At 42.4% G+C, this 19,561-nt stretch overlaps 1 protein-coding gene across 6 annotated transcripts in view; it reads right to left on the reverse strand.

The window, feature by feature from the left end:
• SLC4A7 (solute carrier family 4 member 7) overlaps positions 1-19,561 on the reverse strand; it is a 175,977-nt gene that overhangs the window by 2,841 nt on the left and 153,575 nt on the right. For 4 of the 6 annotated variants that reach the window (XM_088462749.1, XM_088462747.1, XM_088462751.1 and 1 more), the window contains 10 exons: positions 19,039-19,144; positions 16,912-17,073; positions 16,143-16,256; positions 15,850-16,011; positions 13,458-13,709; positions 11,701-11,769; positions 9,725-9,898; positions 8,814-8,945; positions 7,003-7,103; positions 5,591-5,698 (listed from right to left, as the gene is read on the reverse strand). In XM_088462749.1, coding sequence (XP_088318875.1) covers positions 5,591-5,698; positions 7,003-7,103; positions 8,814-8,945; positions 9,725-9,898; positions 11,701-11,769; positions 13,458-13,709; positions 15,850-16,011; positions 16,143-16,256; positions 16,912-17,073; positions 19,039-19,144 — 1,380 coding nt within the window. The remainder of the gene's footprint in view (positions 1-5,590; positions 5,699-7,002; positions 7,104-8,813; positions 8,946-9,724; positions 9,899-11,700; positions 11,770-13,457; positions 13,710-15,849; positions 16,012-16,142; positions 16,257-16,911; positions 17,074-19,038; positions 19,145-19,561) is intronic. The other 2 variants (XM_088462750.1, XM_088462752.1) reach the window with 1 other exon arrangement.

The following is a 19,561-nucleotide window of genomic DNA, read 5'->3' on the forward strand; positions in this document are numbered from 1 at the left end:
GTGTTGTAGTACTACCTATGTGTGTACTGTACTGTACTGTTTACTGTATTTTTCGTTATTTCCCCTCTGTGCAGTGCTGCGGACCACTTGTGGCGCCATATAGATAAAGTTGAATAATAATAGGCAAAGTCAAGTGAGGGAGCTTTGACAGAACTGTGGGCTTTGCAGAGTTGGACATATGCGTAAAAGGAGCTTTATCCAGGTGTATCTTGTATAGGGTAGGTGCAAGTGCTAATTGATGAGTTGGAGAAAACCAAACACATACAGATAGGATGCAGGTGTGCCACAAGGTTCGTACCATTCTGCTTACGGTCAAATGCACGCATTTTTCCTGTGCACTAAGGGCCTGATTCAGAGCCGGACGCTCTGACAGAGCGCTCGCTCTGAATCAGGGCCGGCCCTCTGGTTTTTTAGAGCGGCCTCCTGGCCGCTCGCATAGCCGTAGGTAACCACCCACAGCTATAGCGAGCGGCCAGGAAGATGGTCGAGATGGTCAAGACCATCGCGACCATCGGGCTTGCGACGAGACCCTTGTGGTAGGGTCTCGCTGCCGCAAGTCCAAGAGTGCTTTCGGCTCTCACAGAGCCGAAAGCACTCCCGCTGACATCACTTGTGATGTCAGTGGGGCCGGCCCCAGACGGTAGGCGTTCCCATGGGCAGCGTTCCCGTCTGGGCAGCCACGTCCCCGGCCCACCCACCAAAGGGGGGGCCGTGCTGTCACTCAACATCGACAGCACGTCCCCTTTGGTACGAGACCCGGAGCGACGGTTTGTCTGTCGCTATCCGGGTCTCGCGCATGCGCACGACGGAGCCTGCTCCGTCGTGCACATGCACACTGACCCACCATCGACCCGCTTGCGAGCGCATAGCGCTCGCGGGTCTGAATCGGGCCCACAGTTTGGAAGCAGCAGACACCCATTTTATTTCTTTATTAACAGTTATTTATATACAAATGTATCTTACCTCATCTAGCCCCAATATGTCACATGGTGTGAGATGCCTGGAGTGAGTGAGCCGCCAGGTCCCGTGCAACTATTCTAGCGTTGGGCATCTTATTTTTGCCAAAAATGCATCTTAAGGGGCATACACATTAGATGATAAAAGTTAACGATATGGAGGATAACGATATGGTTCAGATCATCCAGTGTGGATACAATTATAGTTAACATCAGATTCTGTAAGTTCAGGATGTATGCCCAATGTCGTTTGCCCGGGAGAGCCCGGGAGATCAAGGGGAAACACTTACATTTATATGCGACACTTGTCTATTGTATATGAAGCACAATGAAACTTGGCTTGTAAAAAAAAACGCTTCCGCTGCATCGTAGGGCTTCGTACAACGAATACAGATTCAGAGACTCAGTCACACAGATATACATGTGTCACATATCAAATTAATCAGCACAGTCTCCTGGTGCGTCCTAGTCACATTACATTGCAACTAAGAAGCATCTGTGGGAAAAAGGAAGTGACAAAAGGTGCCCGATGCTAGCAGAGTGGCACAGGACCTGGCGCGCCAAAAGGGGCTGTTTGGCTCGACTGCAGCAATGATAAGGAAGGACACATCTGTAGTGCACACTGACTGTATTCTGCAGTACTTTTAGCACACACACATATACACTAGGGTTCATTTTCTTGTCAGATGATAATGAAACCAGAAGTATACTGTCGGATTGAAGGAGGAAACTGGAGTACCTAGAGGAAACCCACACAAACATAGAGAGAACATACAAGCTCAATATGGATAGGGCCTTGCCGAGAACTGAACCCAAGACCTCAGTGGTGTAAAGAAGCAAGCTATCCGCTGCACCACCATGCTCCGCCTAAATCTGCAACAGCTCCTAAGTCCATAACCTAACCATTAGCCCCCAACCTAATCAATGAGTCAGTGAGTTCAGGGTTGTTATTTTTGTTCATGGAATGATGTTATGGGCAAATAAGGCTGAACTGCAAGCTGGCTATTCAGCCCTCTAAATGAAAAACACTTGCATCTTAATATTGCCAGCTATAAAAGACTAAGGGGTGATTCAGCTTCGGAGGCAGGCAGCTTTGCAATTCCGTCCTTGCTAATAGGAAAATGCAGCAGGAGGTGTATGACATCCCCTGCTGCATTTGCAATTCCAGCACTGCAACCACCGGTCGCAATGGTGGATGGCGCCGGCCCGCCAGCCAGCTGAGTAAGCTGAGGCTTACTCAGGCTGGCTGGCTTGTGTAGACGCAGTCCATGGCCTTGCCACTCCCGACACGGCCCCATTTCCAGGAACGCCACCCGCCCCCACATTGCCCCTTAAATGCCTCTGCCTGTCAATCAGGCAGAGGTATAGAAGGTCTGCCTGATAGAAGGGGATTCCTGATAATCGTTAATCTGCATTCAGCATTGCACGTATGTTTGTATGAATCAGGCCCTATACAATTGACCTCTCTATAGACGCAAAGTTTTTAGAAAATAAATGAGTAATAAGAGTACTTTTGACTCTGTATTTTTTCTTACATATTATGACATTGAAGATCATGTATAAAACAATATGAGTTTACATAAGTATAAAAGCACAGTGCACATGCTGTTTTGCTATGCCACGTGCCTTCTTTTGTGCAAATGCTCTGATTTTTTTGGGAAACCACATGGAAGTGGAAACAAGCATTCCCGCTAGGCTGTTTACTTTCCTAGTTATTCTGCAAACTGATTGGGTGATTCAGAGGTGGGCGCTATTGCAGTAGCGGTTGCGTATTTTGTCGCATTTACTACTGCATCTTTATTCTAATGTCCTGGCCAATGTGCGTCCTATGGAGACACCGATCGGCTGCGACACAAATTTGCCAATATGCGTACAAAGATGCACTATTAGCGCACCATCGACATTGCACCTGCCTTATAGCAGTCGCAGAATGTATGACTATACAGTACATGGCCGCTTAATCACTCCCTGACTGTTGACAAGACTCGTTGTTTGCATCTCTAGTCACTGTTTAATGGTAGAATGAGTCTAATTAAAGCAATCGCACAGGCAGGCAGATGTGGAGAGAGAGAGTGCCATTGGTCGTGAGGCAATTAGAGCTTGCGGACCAGCAGCCAATCAGCAGTGGTGGCTTCTAATTGGCTGCCAGTCCGCAAGCTCTGATTGGCTCATGACCAGCGCCAGATTCAAATTGCGCTGGCGCTGTCTGTCCATGTTTGCTGCTGCGCCAGCTGTAATTAGCTGGTGGCCTAGCACCGAGTCCACAAATGCTGGATGATGATTGCACACAGGGGGAGGAGAAAGGCTGCTGGGGGGACACAGGGAGGTGAGTTGCTTGGGGAGGCATAATGTGTAAGGGACATTATAGTGTGGCATAATGTGTAAGGGGTACTACTATTGTGTGGAATAATGTGTTATATGGGGCACTACAACTATGTGGCATATTTTTTAAAGGGCATTACTGTGTGCTATAATGTGTAAGGAGCATTACTGTGTAGTAAGGGGCATAACTGTGTGGCATAACTGCCAAGTGGCAAAATATGTATAAGGGGTACTTCTGTGTGGCATAACCTGAATGGGTTTTGTGTGGCATAACATGAATGGGCTCTGTGTGGGGCAAATGTATGTGTTTTTTTACCTCTGGGGGGGCCCTATTAAGATCTTGCTATGTGGCCCTCAAAGTTCTAGTTATGCCCTTGCAAGCAAACACTGAGGGCTAACTAATATATATGGTCACTTTAAAAAGGACTAACTCTGGATTTAATATGAACTTGCATGAGTCATAATGTTTGCTCAGCCTGTGAGATTAAAAGAATTTCTAGCTTTCACACAGGATTTTGACAGACTGCCAATTTTCACTGGAGCCAGTCCCAGGACCTGTGTAATGTAAGTGTCCCAATTTGTAGGGATTATGTGAGAGTGTGTAGCCCTGACAAAGTTCAAACCTAGGCAAAAACCTAATCCTGGTCAAACTACACCAGCCTGGCAAATTTGGTCCAAAACTCTATAAAGGACAAACAGACAGACACACTTTCTCGCATATTATATAGATGAGCTGGTGGGGATGAAAAAGATACATATAGGATAACTTTAATATCTACCTGATCTTATTGTGTCAAAATTAACCTATAAGCCATTTCCAGCAATGTAATAAAAACATTTAACACACGAGGAGTGATGTCATAAAAATAGAGATGTCCCATCAGTCTTATGATTAACTTAACACAGTGGTTCCCAAACTTTCTTGAATCATGATGCCTTAAAGTATCAGCATAGTTTTTCTTATTGAGAAATGAGGCAAAAACTACTAAACTACTAAATCACAGCGAAGGAATGGGTAAATGTCTCCTTCCTGGGGACAAAGCGCAGATATCGGGGCCAATACACTGTGAGCTATCTCACAGTGTATGCCTGTGATATCTGCAGGGTTACAGGCTACCAGATAAAATGTCTGACAGGCATTTTATCTGGCAGTGTATGCCCAGCATAAGTTTTATTTACTTTTGGAATGGTATATAGAAAATGATCCCAGAGATAAATCTAGAGGACAGTATGATATATCAGTACAGTATATGCCAAAATATTCTATGATATATAGGGAAAGCTTAACCTCTATGTGTAAAAAAACTGGAATATATTAAAGAAAAAGACATACAGATGTGTCCTCATAAATCTAGCGTCCTTGCACGTTAAACATCCCTTCTAGTTGCACCATGCTGGCATGAGTCAGTAGCGCGAGTGCCTTTTCGTGCAAATTTTTACCGTCAGATGCGTATAATACCCCTATATGTTCAACAGTGCGCCTTGCTTTAAAGCTCTTTTATGGTACTCATCCATTTATGTGTTTTAAATTTTAATATGAATATATGACTGTGATCAACTTAATGGTGTAATAACACCACACATTGACTTAATAGCACTATAATTTGACTCAGAAACATTTTTGCTCTGAGAAACTATTCATCATTTCCCCTTAGGTGCGCTTGAGAATATTCTTTTCTTTTCTATATTACACTGTGTGTCACCCAGGAGTTTGCAGTAAGAGAAATGTCTCCTGGTCATGTAGCCAGGGTTACACTACATTCTGAGTCGTGTGTATGCTGAGCGGACTCCTCTTTCAGTTGTACTGTATCTCTTGCACCTACCACTGGGTAATAATGACAACGGCTGCCCTATATAGAAGTCTGAGGACGGTGCAGTCAGAGATCCATGCAACTAAGAATATAGGCAGAGATTTGCATTAGACTTCTACAGAGTTACACGTGACTCAGAATCAGGCACATTGTGTGTATAGAGTGACAAGTGTATAGAGTGACAAAGGCAGCATTACACCATTTCTATGTATATCCCTCTGTACATCATAAAAATATATTGAATGCTGGGAAGTACAGAGAAAATGCAAGTCATGATGCAGTCACTGAGGCGGCGTGAGCTACAAGCAGGGTAGTATGGTAAATGATCGGTCAATGCTATATTCTTTAAGTATTGGAGACGCGCTAAGCATATTGTATATAAGAAGCATGGAGCCTGTATATACAGCTGGAGACTTTCACTACTGAAGCAGCTTCTATGCATAGCACTAGCTGCATTACCCAGAGGGGACAGTAGATAATGAATAACATGGTGATAACTACCTCAGGTTAGCCCTGGTTACTTTGGCATTTTCGGGGTGCATTGACAGAGCCTTCCACTGCGCTGTTTTTGCCATCTCATCTGATATGTTTACAACGGATGGATCAACGCTAAAGAGTAAAACATGGGTTGAGGTTAGTAGTTTGTTCTGCATAAGTATTAATGTCATTAATGCAATTTTAAAACAGTCAAACCATTCGTCCACCTCCAGTAGCTAAATTACGTTTAGGGTATTTTATTTATATATAATTTTACCAAGATGGAGTTAGTCTGAAGCTATTCCTGTCACCAAGCCCTGTGATGTTCTCTCACACATAGGCATGTAGTTAGCACATTAAAAGCCACACTTCCCCAACAAACAAGTTAGGATCATTTTATTCAGCTTCTGCATTTATACTATGGTTTACTCCAGCCTGCACTGCAGCACAGCCATGTGGTATAGTGAGCATAGAGAAATCAGGAAGCTGGTCCTGGAAGGAGAGTTGGATAGTCACTCCCAGGCTGGCTGCTGATGCACCTCACATCTTTCCTATTGCCTAGGCTGGAGGAGGCCAGCCTAAGAGAATATCAGAAGACCTGGTGACCGGTCATGTTCAGTGATTAAAATATATAGGACAGGATTACATGCAGATGGATACATTCAAAAGCCACAACATACAGTATATAGATAGCCTATGTTCAGGCATGGTTGATGCAGGTTAATCACCTTTTTTCAAGCTGGGAAGCATTGCATATACAGCGGGATAGTTTTGCCAACACACGTGTATTTCCTCCTGGATGTCCCAGAGTTGCCTTAAACTTAAATTAAAGACTGAGCTGTTCATCATCCCACCCGCCCGAGTCCCATCATCTCCCTTGATTTCCTTTTCCATCGATAAAAGGTCATCATCTCTTCTATCCCGCTGACAATCAACAGTATTAGTTATTCTCAACTCCGCTCTCTACTTCAAACCACACATTCAGTCCCTTTCCTGGTTTAGCTGCTATCTCCATGATCAGACCCGTTCTCCCTCTGGAGGCAATGAAGACCCTCTTCCACTCACTGGTCATACTGTAACCTCCCGTATTATCTGGCTCCCTGACTACTGCCTCTCTCCACTCCAATCTGTTCTCAATGCTACTGCCCAGCTCATCTTTCTCTCCAAACATAATGCTTCTGCCTCTCATCTTCACCAGGTCCTACACTGGCTCCCCATCCCCTTCACAACACATGCAGACCCCTTGTGGCACCATATAATTAAAGGATTATAATAATAATGATATCAGGTGAGCAGCATATGCAAACAAAACAATATATATATATTAAAAAAAAAGGTAGCCTCTCACGATTACATAAACCTGTTTCATGTTCACATGCTTCTGTGTGCAACTGAACACCTGTGAAACAATTCCCCTCACAAACAAAACTCATTACCTGTATTTCAAGCTTTTTACTGGAATCTGGAGGAGATTCCTGCCTTCATACGCCAGCTCTACGTTTTCACTATCCTCTGCCTGGAGCATTCGTTCAGCTTCCTGAAAACCAAGGACATGAGCTATTAGCACACTTGTCTTTATTTTATTCCTAGTAAAAGAGAGAAGTTATAGATTGTAATTAAAATCAGTGGTACTATGGACATTAGCTAAGCTGCTTTTTGCATTACTCTAATATTGTTGCTGCTTGTACAAGAGTACTAGTTTTGACATGTTTTAAACTTTAAAGTACTTCATATTAAAGAAAACAGCATGCTCAACAAAATGTCATTATTTACATAGAATCCAGGGATATAGAAATGAGGTCAAACATACTTAGCTGGTTATTAACTTCTAACATACAAAGAATCAACCATATAATTGAAGCATTCTATATTACAACTAACGTATTGCAACTAAACTATTAAAGTAGTTGTCCAACTTTAACATTTAAAAAAAAAAATTATGTTATTCAATAAAAGAAAGTATTCGTTTCTTATGGTTGTTGGGACCATAGAGTCCTACCGCAACCTGGCAAAGTTCTATACATGCTGCAACAATGAGGTTTAGTGTTTGGATACTGTCTGGCTGAGGGTGATAGCTTCTCGTGCAGGCAGCTATTACTGTAACCACATAAATGCAGCAACTAAGACAGGTAGGTTCTTCAACTGAGTAACATTACATTTAGGGGACAAATACAGAGATTAAATAGATCTGTAAAATGTGGACATATATATGTTATTTATACATAAATAATATCTGTCACACATGGGGTAAATTGGACACTCAAACCAATTGGTAAATTAACAGATATGTGACCAAACTGAATTCAGCCATTAGTTCACTAGTTTCTTCAATCACCAACGCGTTTCACTCTCATCTTGCAGAATACAGTAATCGCCACAAATGCCTAATTTACCATACTCTTGTTGGCTGATAAAATCCAAAGTAGCCAATGTTGTCAACCATTTCACTTGTGACTGTTGCAGTGCTGGATACTTTTAGAAGCATGTTACGCTATGGAGGGAGTCTACCCTCTACTTTTTCTTATTTTTATTTGCATTGATTTTTTTTTCTTGCCAATACTTACGCACATAATTATAAAATAAATTATTGTTTGCTGTTAATGAATTTATACTTAAATATAGATTTAAAAAAAATGTTTGTAAGAAACAAAATAATGGTTATGCTGCTGGATAGAGAATCACATATGATTCCATATGGCAACTTCTAAGGCTTTGGAAGTTGATACAAAAATGCAAAGGACAAGCCAATGCCAGGTGAAGTGTGCAGAAAGACAGGTATAATGTATGCAGGAAAGCAACAGGCATCATGTCCAAGTATCACTGGAGAAACTTTACTTATTGTGCACAGAGTTCATGTCAATTAAGACTGTTCTTGTAAGAAAAAAATAATCTTGATTATAATAAAATATAGCAGAATCTAACTACTATATAAGCAGCAGAAAGATCCTGCAATCCTCCCCCACATATGGGCTTCCATATTACATACCTCTGTCGAGTCATCTTCAATCTTCTCGTTTTGTAAAGGAGAGAGGGAGAGTAAGGTCAAAAGCCAATTCACTCCTTTGCAAAACCCTACCACAATGTGCATAGCTAGTGCAAAGTATATAGGTAGCATAGTACAAAGGATATCATCATACAAAGGTAGATCTAACAATTCCACAGGAAATCTAATATTTTATTTCTAACATACTGTGTATATATCTTACAATGTAATAGTCTTCATGAAACAAATCAGGTTAAAGCCTACCTCTTTCTCTTTTTTCTTCATGTCGTCTACTTTCTTTTTCTTACTTTCAGGCATAAGGTCATCCAGCCAGCTTAGCTCACGTTTGGTAAAACAGAAGTCTAAAAGTTTGCGGATAAAGACCAGCGCGAGGACCTGAAAAGAAGGGGGAAATTTAGAACTGTGGAGGCCACAAAATGAATAGTGCTAGAAACATTATTCTGAGCCCCATTTCTAGAGAGTGGAGCAAATGCCATGTCTATTTATAGGGATTCTAGGTCTATCAATTCACAGCTTTCCTAGTGGAAATATGGATTGTATTCATTAAAATACTCCAGTGCCCATTATATTGCATATATATTTATAATTCTGGTTTATGAAACATCTTTGTTGTAGGTCTTTGTGATAGAATAAATGTAATCAGTTTTACTTGCAAATTAAGGTTTTCAGATTTATTTTACAGCAGAAAAATGACTTGATTTGATGTTGTTAATAGAATGTTGAATCACTTCTATAAATGGATCTTGTTTGCATCATGAAAACCATAGGTTCTCAAACTCGGTCCTCAGGACCCCAAACAGTCTCCAGGTCTCCTCACAGGACCACAAGTGAAATAATTAATTTAAAATGTGTCAGTGAGTAATGAATACACCTGTGTTCCTGCTGGGTGACCAGGAAATAGTGAACTGCGTGGGGTCCTGAAGACCGAGTATGGGAAACACTGATGAAAACCATCTTGCACTTGTATGATGCCGGGTTCTGACAGTTTAGATATTTGTTTTACATTTCCACCCCATTAATACCCCACCCGCTATAAGTGGTTAACAAATAAATACAATTTTGAAACAGGAAATTTACAATATGATTTATTTTACTGTCACCTGGTTTGCCTTTGCTGAAAATAATTATAGTAACGGTTGAACACAAATATTTACCATCATAGGGAACACAACAGCAGCTGCAGAGACTTTGATTACCCATAAAAGGACAAGGCAGGTGAGCTGTATGACAGTAAACACGTGGACCTTCCACAGTGGGACATAACGTAGGTAGATCAGGTCTGGCTGATGCTTGGCTGGCATTCCAAACAACTTGATACGGTCAAAAAACTGCAAACAGTTGGTGGAAAGAAAAAATAGACATTTCCGATAAACAGAATACATGCATGTACACAATGTAATATACAGAGGATTGTAAACATGGGCAGAACACTTAATTGTTGGGTCCAATGGCAAAATTAGGGGCCGCTCCATTTTCAAGAGTACCCATTATGCTCTCTGATGAGCATAAACAGGGTTTCGTCTGAACTAGCACTATTCTGCCACTGATGTTGGACTTAGATGTTGCACTGGGTGTTTTGTGGGTGTGTGGAATAGATGAGATTATATTGTATATAAAAATATGTATTGTATATAAAGAATATAATATCATATAATATATAAAATATAAAGAATAAAATAGAAAAAAAAAAGAAAAATATTTTTTTTGCCAGATTAAATAAAGATCTAATAAAATAGTACATCAATATGTGGTAATTGGGAAACACAATGCAAAGTCACAGCTTAATATGGATTTGGTATGAAACATAAAAAAAATGAAACTGCATGCCCAATTGTTATACTGACAAGGTCATACTAATCTTACAAAAGAAAATATTTAATTGCCCATTAACCCTACTAAGCAAACACTTAACTGTCATTTGTTCCTGCACCAGCTGCAGCTTTCGCTTTGAATGATGGGTTTACATTCTATATTTATTAATATAATCCAAATCATATTACATGTATTATTGATCAAGCTTTTGACAGTAATTATACTGTCTTCTGATGTACAATATTGTCCAAATATTTAAATTACAATTTATTAGTTCTTTTTACACTCATAACAACTACTCTTAAGCTGGGTACACACTGGAAGGTTAAAAGCTTAAAAGCTCCCGGTCAGCCTAGCAGTGTGTCCCCAGCATTAGCCTGCAGCTCCGTACACACTGCTAGACATAACTCAGTGGGGATATAGTTAAAATGCCGGCTGACAAAATCCCAGCGCTGGAATTATGAACCGGGGACAAGACACCGGCGCCTTATCCCGACAAGAGGGGAGATGCCGACGCCGGGATTCCGACAGCCAGCATGCCGATGGTAAGTAAAGCAGTAGCCCATAGGTCTTAGCCGCGGGTGAGGGAGGGTTAGGTTTAGGCACCCCTGGGGGGTTTAGGGTTAGGCTACGGGAGGGGGGAGGTTAGGTTTAGGCTACGGAGAGGGGGGGTTAGGCACCACTGTGGGGGGAGTTAGGTTTAGGCACTAAGAGGGGGGGGGTTAGGTTTAGGCACTAACAGGGAGGGTTAGGGTGCGGGGTGTGGAGGGTTAGGGATAGGCTGCACAACAGGAGAATTAGGGTTAGAGGTTAAGGAGGGAAGGTTAGGGTACTTACCTCTCCCCTTTCGGGATTCTCAGCATCGGGACGCCGCTGTCTGTCTTTTGACAGCAGGCATCCACAGTGCCGGGATTTCATACCCAACCTGCTCAGTGTGTATGTACTTTTAGGCGATCAAGAGGTCGGGCCGAGAAATATTAAACAGCACAAAAGATGCGACCTCCTGATACCTACCGTTGCATGAGCGTTATAAGCGGTTTATCAGCTAATGCTCCTGTATACACACCAATACAAACATCGGCCCGATCATCTGCTATAGGATCGTATAGATGTGTACCCAGCTTTTCACTAGGATATAATAAAATAGTGCAACGCTGCTTTGCAGGCTGAAATATGCCTTCCTTGGAAAAAAAGACAAAAAAAAAAAACTACCCCCAAAAAACATTTTTTACACTTATATATAACCATACATAATACAGCCTCTTGACATTATAGAAAATACTCTACTCAACATATGAACTTTAAAATTAGCACTTACCTGGATACCCTTCAGAGAAGACGCTCCCATGTACAAAAATACACCATACAGTACTGGCATTGGAATAAACTGAAATGAGATGGACATTATTTAGTAATACTGGCAGAAAGAAGGAAACTAAAACTTGGAAGAGTCTTGGTTAGTACGAATTTGTTCATAAAAAGGCACTCTATCCGCAAAAACTGTATTTTCCCACCTGTAACTTATAAAAAGCAGTGCATATACTAGATATATTGGTAAATGTATCAAGCCTTCTAAGGCAGTGGTTCCCAAACTTTTTCAGTTGAAGGCACCCTTAGGGTCTCCTTCATTTTTTCAAGGCACCCTTAAGCCAAATTTCCTGTAGTACTGCCCATGATGCAATGCCCCCTGTAGGAGTGTCACCTATTGCAATGCCCCCTGTAGTAGTGCCCGTTATGCAATGCCCCCTGTAGTAGTGCTCCTTATGTAACGTTCCCTGTAGTACTGCCCATTATGCAATGCCCCTGTAGTTGAGCGCATTATGCAGTACCCCTTGTAGCAGTGCCTCTTAGACAGTGTCCCCACTAGTAGCCCCCACACCCCTGTGTAGAACTTACCTGCATGAAGTTCGCGCTGGGGACCGCTCCTCCTGCTGTATCTCCCGCTGCCGCTGCGTTGACTGTTTCAAGCTGGATCCAGCAGGCGCGCAGGATGCTCACAAGTTCCCAGTGATGCATTGCATGGGTGCACGGGTGACGTCACGGCGTCACCCGCGCCCCCGCACACTGCATCACTGGGAACGCTGAAGCGATCAGAGGCTTCTTTAGCCTCTGACAGCTTCAGAGGCCAGCGATCCACTTTCTGAAGGAAAGTTGATCGCGATCTACCAATGGGAGCTCTGCGAGCTACAGGTAGATTGCGACTAACGTTTTGGCCAGGCCTGCTGAGATGACAGCAGCTTTCCTCCGGCTGCGACAACCTGGTGACAGCGCCACAGAGCCCTAGGGTGCTGCGGCGCACACTTTGGGAACCACTGTTCTAAGGAGTGGAGAAATTGCCCATAGCAACCAATCAGCTTCTCTCTATCTTTATTATTTATAATTATTTATTTATTCATTAAATGCTAGCTAGAAGTTGATAGTGGTAACTTGTCCACCACCACAGACAATGAGAAAACTAGAAGTTGTGCCTGCCTCTCCTTTAGAGCCCTGCTATGGCCATGCTTCCAATTAATTTGCACCTGTCTCCTTCTACTAGACCAGTGTTACCCAACTCCAGCCCCCAGGAACCCCTTACAGTGCATATTGCCAGATATCCTAGGAAGTGCACATTACTGGCTGACATGTTTCAAAAGATCTAGAGATGGTGTTAATTATTTTACTTGTGATACTGAGGAGATCTGTAAAACATGCACTGTTAGGGGTTTCCGCGGACTGGAGTTGGGAAACACTATACTAGACCAAAAGGACTTTGGGAAGATATAATGGGTTCAGAGATAAAAGCAACAGAACTTAGATGAAAGGTGAACGTTTACTAAAACACAATATGATCCATCTCTGTTGTTGTCATAATAATAGAACCCTCATGCTTCAAATGTGAAAGCTTTCATGTATGTATTGATTTGCCCTCTATTCTGGCAGCTATAAGGTATCATATATTATGTTCATACATAGAAGTATGCAAAGAAAAACAAGGCTAGCGTGCAAACAATAGCTACAGAAAGGAATGTGTGAATATAAGGATCCAACATATCCAACTGCATATACAGCTATCAATAGATGTGCTTGTCACCTTACCTTCAGTACTGAGGTCATAAATACAGAGAGTCCCATCAACACAAAGATCAGGAGACCGGTCACTCGCTGCTCTCTGATGCCCAGGAATTTTGGCTGCTCTCCTGGAGCAGAGCATTCAGATTCCAGTTTTAAGCTGTTAACATGGCTGATGGATAGAACAGTAGCAGCTACAAACCATGGCAACCCCATGATGGAACATATCCCCAGCATGATGGAGACCATGAACAAGTCCAGATGGTAGCCGCACCCTTTCTGTAAAGCCAAGCACAGCATATAATAACTGATTTATATTTCTGTTTCTACAGTGTCCAATTCCTAGATTATCAGCCAATTAAAGTAAGAGGATATATAGTCACCAGCGCTACAGACATGCGTTAAAAATGGTTTCAAGCCAAATGAACAGATTAGCAATCATAATGCCAGCTACCTGTTCATTCAAGTCAACCTTACAGCATTTAAAAATTATTTATTATGATAGATAACATTAGACACATTGTTTAGCTCAGCTTACTAGTGTAAAGGTTTCCTATACTTTGTTTCAGGATAAAGGTCACATTTATATGGTTATTAATATCATCATTGATTTATAATTTCCTTATAGTTTAAAGTAAACTACATTATGCCTGATTCAGAGGACGCAATGCCGATGCTTTGCCAGTAGACCAATTATCAGTGGTCTGCGTGTGCATATGAGTCGCACTACGCATGTGTCAAGTCTCAATACCATTGGTTGCAGCGAGTGTGATTGACAGTCAGGGAGTGTTTGTGGGAGGTAACGGGGGAGTGGCAGCTCAAGCGCAGGCGTGTCACAAATGTTCTGGGGGCGTGTTGCAGACTGCGATTGTGATCTCGTACGTAGGAAAAATGGCTCTGGCGTCTCAGTTCCCACGTTCATTCTACGTGACCATAGGGTTTCTCAGAAGGTCAATTACTGACCAATGTGCTTCCTGTGGTTGTATCTCCGTACGCAAGCGGCAGACTTGAGAAGCAGTCAGTGGGCGTCTTAATACAAAGCTAGGAGGCTGCGACATTTGAATATTTTTCGCAACCGCGCTGTGTACGGGATCGCAGCTGAGAAGCTATTTGCATCCCTCTCTGAATAAGGCCCATTATGCCATATATCATAATTCAGTGAGGTTTCATCAGTAAGAACACACACACCATCACCGATGACTGCATCTATATACTAACCCCACATGCTTGTTATTTGACTACACAATTATGCTGATGCGCGTACCCGCAAGTCGTACATCGTGTCGTCAGATCTTGCCTGCTTTAAGGTAAGATCTGCCGATCTCGTATACGATCTGGCGGCATATCGTTCAGTGTTTATTCCTGAACGATATGTCGTTCGGATCCGCACAATGCTGCATGCACGGATCAGGGAGATACGTGATGCATGCATCAAGACACAGATGCACGCACAGATCAGCTGTGATAAAAAACATTAAAAAATCAATACAAGTGTAAAAATTAAAAATGGCGTGGCCACCCTTCCCAAAGCACAACCAGCCCTGAGCTTTTGAGACCCAGTATTGGTTTTGCTAAATACAGGGGACAAGTGACTGAAGGGTCCCCTGTATTTAGCACAACGAGCACCGAGCGTCTCAAAGCCAATCCCGGTTGTCAAAATACAGGGGATAAAAGACATAGGGGAACCCTCTATTTAGTACAACCAGCACTGGGCTCAGCCGGGTCGGTCCCGGCCAAACCATTACCCCTTACCACTAGTCAGCCCAGGTAAGGGATCCCTCGGGAGCAGGACACATCTGTATGTGTAATAAAATTTTACTGTCACGGTGTGTGTGTGTCCTGTGTTTCTTTTAATATTTATTTTGCAGTGGAACTACAGGTATCAGTAGGCTCATACTGCCCCGCATGCTGGTACTTGTGGTTCTCCACGTACCAGCATGCGGGGAGGCTTGCTGGGACCTGTAGTTCTATTGCAAAAGACAATATTATCTCTTCTATTTTATACACCACACTACACAATCAACCCAGTACCCACCGCTTCCGGGGTGTCGGGGATAGCCTCGGGCAATCAGCTTAGGCCTGGGGTGCGCTGGAGAGGGGGGCTCCTTTATTGGGGGGGTTCCCAGCTCCCCAGGGATCCCCGGCCTGGGCTGACTAGCGGTCAAGGGTAATGCTTTGGCCGGGGGATCCTATGAAAGGGTTCCCCTGGCTGTGGCATTACTCCCCTGCTAGAAAGAGTCCGGTGTTGGTTATGGATAATAGAAGGGACCCCTACACTTTTTGATCCCTGTATTTCCAAAACCAGGACCGGCATGGCTGAGCCCAGTGCTGGTTGTGCTAAATATCAGATTATATAGATGTTTAAATCACATTATACAGAGATTACTGCATTTAATTTGTTAGTAAAACATAGTAATACCTTCAACTTGTGTTCTTTCCGGTTAATGATGACAGCGGTGATCTGCTGATCCATGAAGATAAGAATGGTGCAAAGCAATGCTGGGATGCCTGCAGCTAGTAATGTCCACCAAGGATTGGGCCCCAGAGGATCCATGAACCATCCTCTGTCTTTCAGAGTGGGCTATGAAAAATGAAAATGTATATTGATGTATAACATACAAGACTGATTGTGCAAGGAACCACTTTTATATATACATTAAATATATTTGCAAAATGGTGTTTTCAGCAAGATATAAAATTCTGCTTTCTCACCTCAAACTTCTGTGGAACATGGAGCTTTGGGGAAGGAATGCCCACAAGATAGTCAATGACTACCATAATGACTATTGTCAGGAAGATCGCAAAATCGCTGATTGTAGAACGCACCTAAAGAAACACAAGCGAGTTATAAAGCTGTAACTATATGATTACGTATACATAGATGAATGCACACAAGACTAGGGAAGAAACACTCTTTAAATAATATGTGCAAAATTTCCATAAGGAAAACTAGCTAAGAACAAATGTCAGCAAGAACCCAATTACTGGCTAGATTGCTTGTGCGATTTTGGCATTTCTGTTTTTACTTTTTTGATTATGCTGAACTATTTAGTAAATTTTGGTAAATTACATTTATTATATGATTTTATGGGGTATTTTGTATTTTTTGCATCAAGTTGCAAGCCTGTGCTGTCCATTTTGGGACAGTGGTGGTGATAAGGAAAGGTTACATAGAGTCAAACAGCCATTACAACTACAAAGCAGCAGATACAACTCAAGCACAGATAACAATTAAACGTGCGGGGGGTAGGTGATTTTATTGGGTCATAATTTATTTAAGGCAAAAGTAGTGACTTCAGCTGACTGTTTTTTCCTGATATTACAAATATGAAGCAGAAAAGTAAAATATATCAAATAAATCTCCCAAATCAGTAGAGATGCTTACGTTACCATAAAGCTGCATGTGTTAAAACTAATCAAACATAAGTTTCCACATTTATTTTAATTATAACATTTTAGTAGACATGGAGTTAATTTTTACCTTGGTTGGAAAATAATTCTTTGTTTTGAACTGTTTGAGGAAGGCGGAGAGGAAGAATGTTGTAAAGAATAAGATGACTGACCAGAAGAAAACGTCAGGTATGTAAGGACCATGATGACCACAAGCTTGACCCTCAAATGAACCATGATGTGCAAAACATTCCTGGAGGGATAACAAATGCATGAATCTGAACACACATCACTAATCCTTATTAATGCCACAATTACATTACCCTGTAGGTATGTCAGTGAGCAGCTTCACCAAGGTGTCCTCCTCCATGAGCTTTCCATTCATCCCAAAGGGAAGCTCACAGGGGGATACCGCAATCAGGTGACACCCAAGATCAAGGAAGCAAAGGTAAGTATTGGAGCAGAGAAACACTGCTCTACTAAAACAATGTAATAATTGCAGTTACAAAATACACTCACACTAACAGCTTATTAAGAATGTTGTGTCTGTTTGTTCCAAGTTGCCGCAAAAACCACTGAACAGATTTTCATGAAAGCGGCATCATTTTGTAGTGCAAACTCCTAGAAATAACCTGCACTCTGTTTCAACTCGATTTAATTACATCATCAATGCAAGACATAGGTGTGGCACCATGCGTCAGCCCGGTAAGGAGTGGGGGAAGAAGTGCTTTGTGCCCTTATTCACTTGAATAGGATAGGCTACATAGCAGTCTGTGCACAGGCACACAGTGACATTGGTGTGAGTGGTGGGTGAATAGGATAGGCTACATAGCAGTTTGTGCACAGGGGCACACAGTGACATTGGTGTGAGTGGTGGGGGAATAGGATAGGCTACATAACAGTCTGTGCACAGGGCACACAGTGACATTGGTGTGAGTGGTGGGTGAATAGGATAGGCTACATAGCAGTCTGTGCACAGGATACACAGTGACATTGGTGTGAGTGGTGGGTGAATAGGATAGGCTACATAGCAGTCTGTGCAGAGGGCACACAGTGCAATTGGTGTGAGTGGTCGGTGAATAGGATAGGCTACATAGCAGTCTGTGCAGAGGGCACACAGTGCAATTGGTGTGAGTGGTGGGTGAATAGGATAGGCTACATAGCAGTCTGTGCAGAGGGCACACAGTGCAATTGGTGTGAGTGGTGGGTGAATAGGATAGGCTACATAACAGTCTGTGCACAGGGCACACAGTGACATTGGTGTGAGTGGTGGGTGAATAGGATAGGCTACATAGCAGTCTGTGCACAGGGCACACAGTGACATTGGTGTGAGTGGTGGGTGAATAGGATAGGCTACATAGCAGTGTCTGCACAGGACACACAGTAACATTGGTGTGAGTGGTGGGTGAATAGGATAGGCTACATAGCAGTCTCTGCACAGGACACACAGTGACATTGGTGTGAGTGGTGGGTGAATAGCATAGGCTTCATAAGTCTGTGCACAGGGCACACAGTGACATTGGGGTGAGTGGTGGGTGAATAGGATAGGCTACATAGCAGTCTGTGCACAGGGCACACAGTGACATTGGTGTGAGTGGTGGGTGAATAGGATAGGCTACATAACAGTCTGTGCACAGGGCACACAGTGACATTGGTGTGAGTGGTGGGTGAATAGGATAGGCTACATAGCAGTCTGTGCACAGGCACACAGTGACATTGGTGTGAGCGGTGGGTGAATAGGATAGGCTATATAGCAGTCTGTGCACAGGCACACAGTGACATTGGCGTGAGTGGTGGGTGATTTACTAAAGTTCAAAAAGTCATACCAAAGCCAGATATCAATATCAACTTTTTGATTCTAATTTGAATCTTTTTCAAGACAGCAACATCGCAGTGGGAACAGCATGCAGGCAAGGCATACACAGTGTTGTCTCACAGGCCCCTCTATTTATACTGACCTGACCATGTGCAAACAATCAGCATTCCATCAGGAACGCAGAACAGAAAGAGACATCATATATATGTATATATATTTTATTATTATTTTTTTACATTGCTTTATTTGCAACAAAGGGAAAATTGGGAAGCAATGGCAATGAGAAGACCTGTAGCTCTGGCACACACAGATATTCATTCCAAGGTTGAAAGGAAATACAGACTTCTATGTGATTTATCATCACAAAACAAGAAACACACACAATACTGATGACGGACTTACAGAGACTGTGAGATTATTCCATGGTACTTCACTGGCAGTGATATTATTTTCCTGCCACATTGAGAGAGTTTCGTTGCTGGGGATGACTGGCTCTATACAAATGCACCTGAATAGTAACAACAGAGAGTAGTCATTGTAACACTGAAATATGAACACACACTCTATATTATATATTACAAAAAACAAGTTTAGTTATATATATATATATCCCTCTATTGGAAGAGCAGAGATCTTATTGGGCTCAAAATATTTTTTTTTATTGTACGTATTACACAATGGAATGTAACTTTTAGTACAAAATACACCTGGCCATGAAGATTCTTACATACTGTAAAAGTCACTTCTTTTTCTGCAAGTAGAAACTTGTGTATTTTATTCATTATGCACTCACTACTTTAACATATAAATGATTTGGTCACTGTGGAGCTCATTCAGACCCACTCGCTAGATGCGTTCATTCGCATCCTGCGTATGCAAATCCAGCGCACATCCAGCAAGGCAAGCGATCGCACGGCAAGGCATT

The sequence above is a fragment of the Taudactylus pleione genome, unplaced genomic scaffold (assembly GCF_031769625.1).
Source record: "Taudactylus pleione unplaced genomic scaffold, aTauple2 ptg000053l, whole genome shotgun sequence".
Lineage (NCBI taxonomy): Eukaryota > Metazoa > Chordata > Amphibia > Anura > Myobatrachidae > Taudactylus > Taudactylus pleione.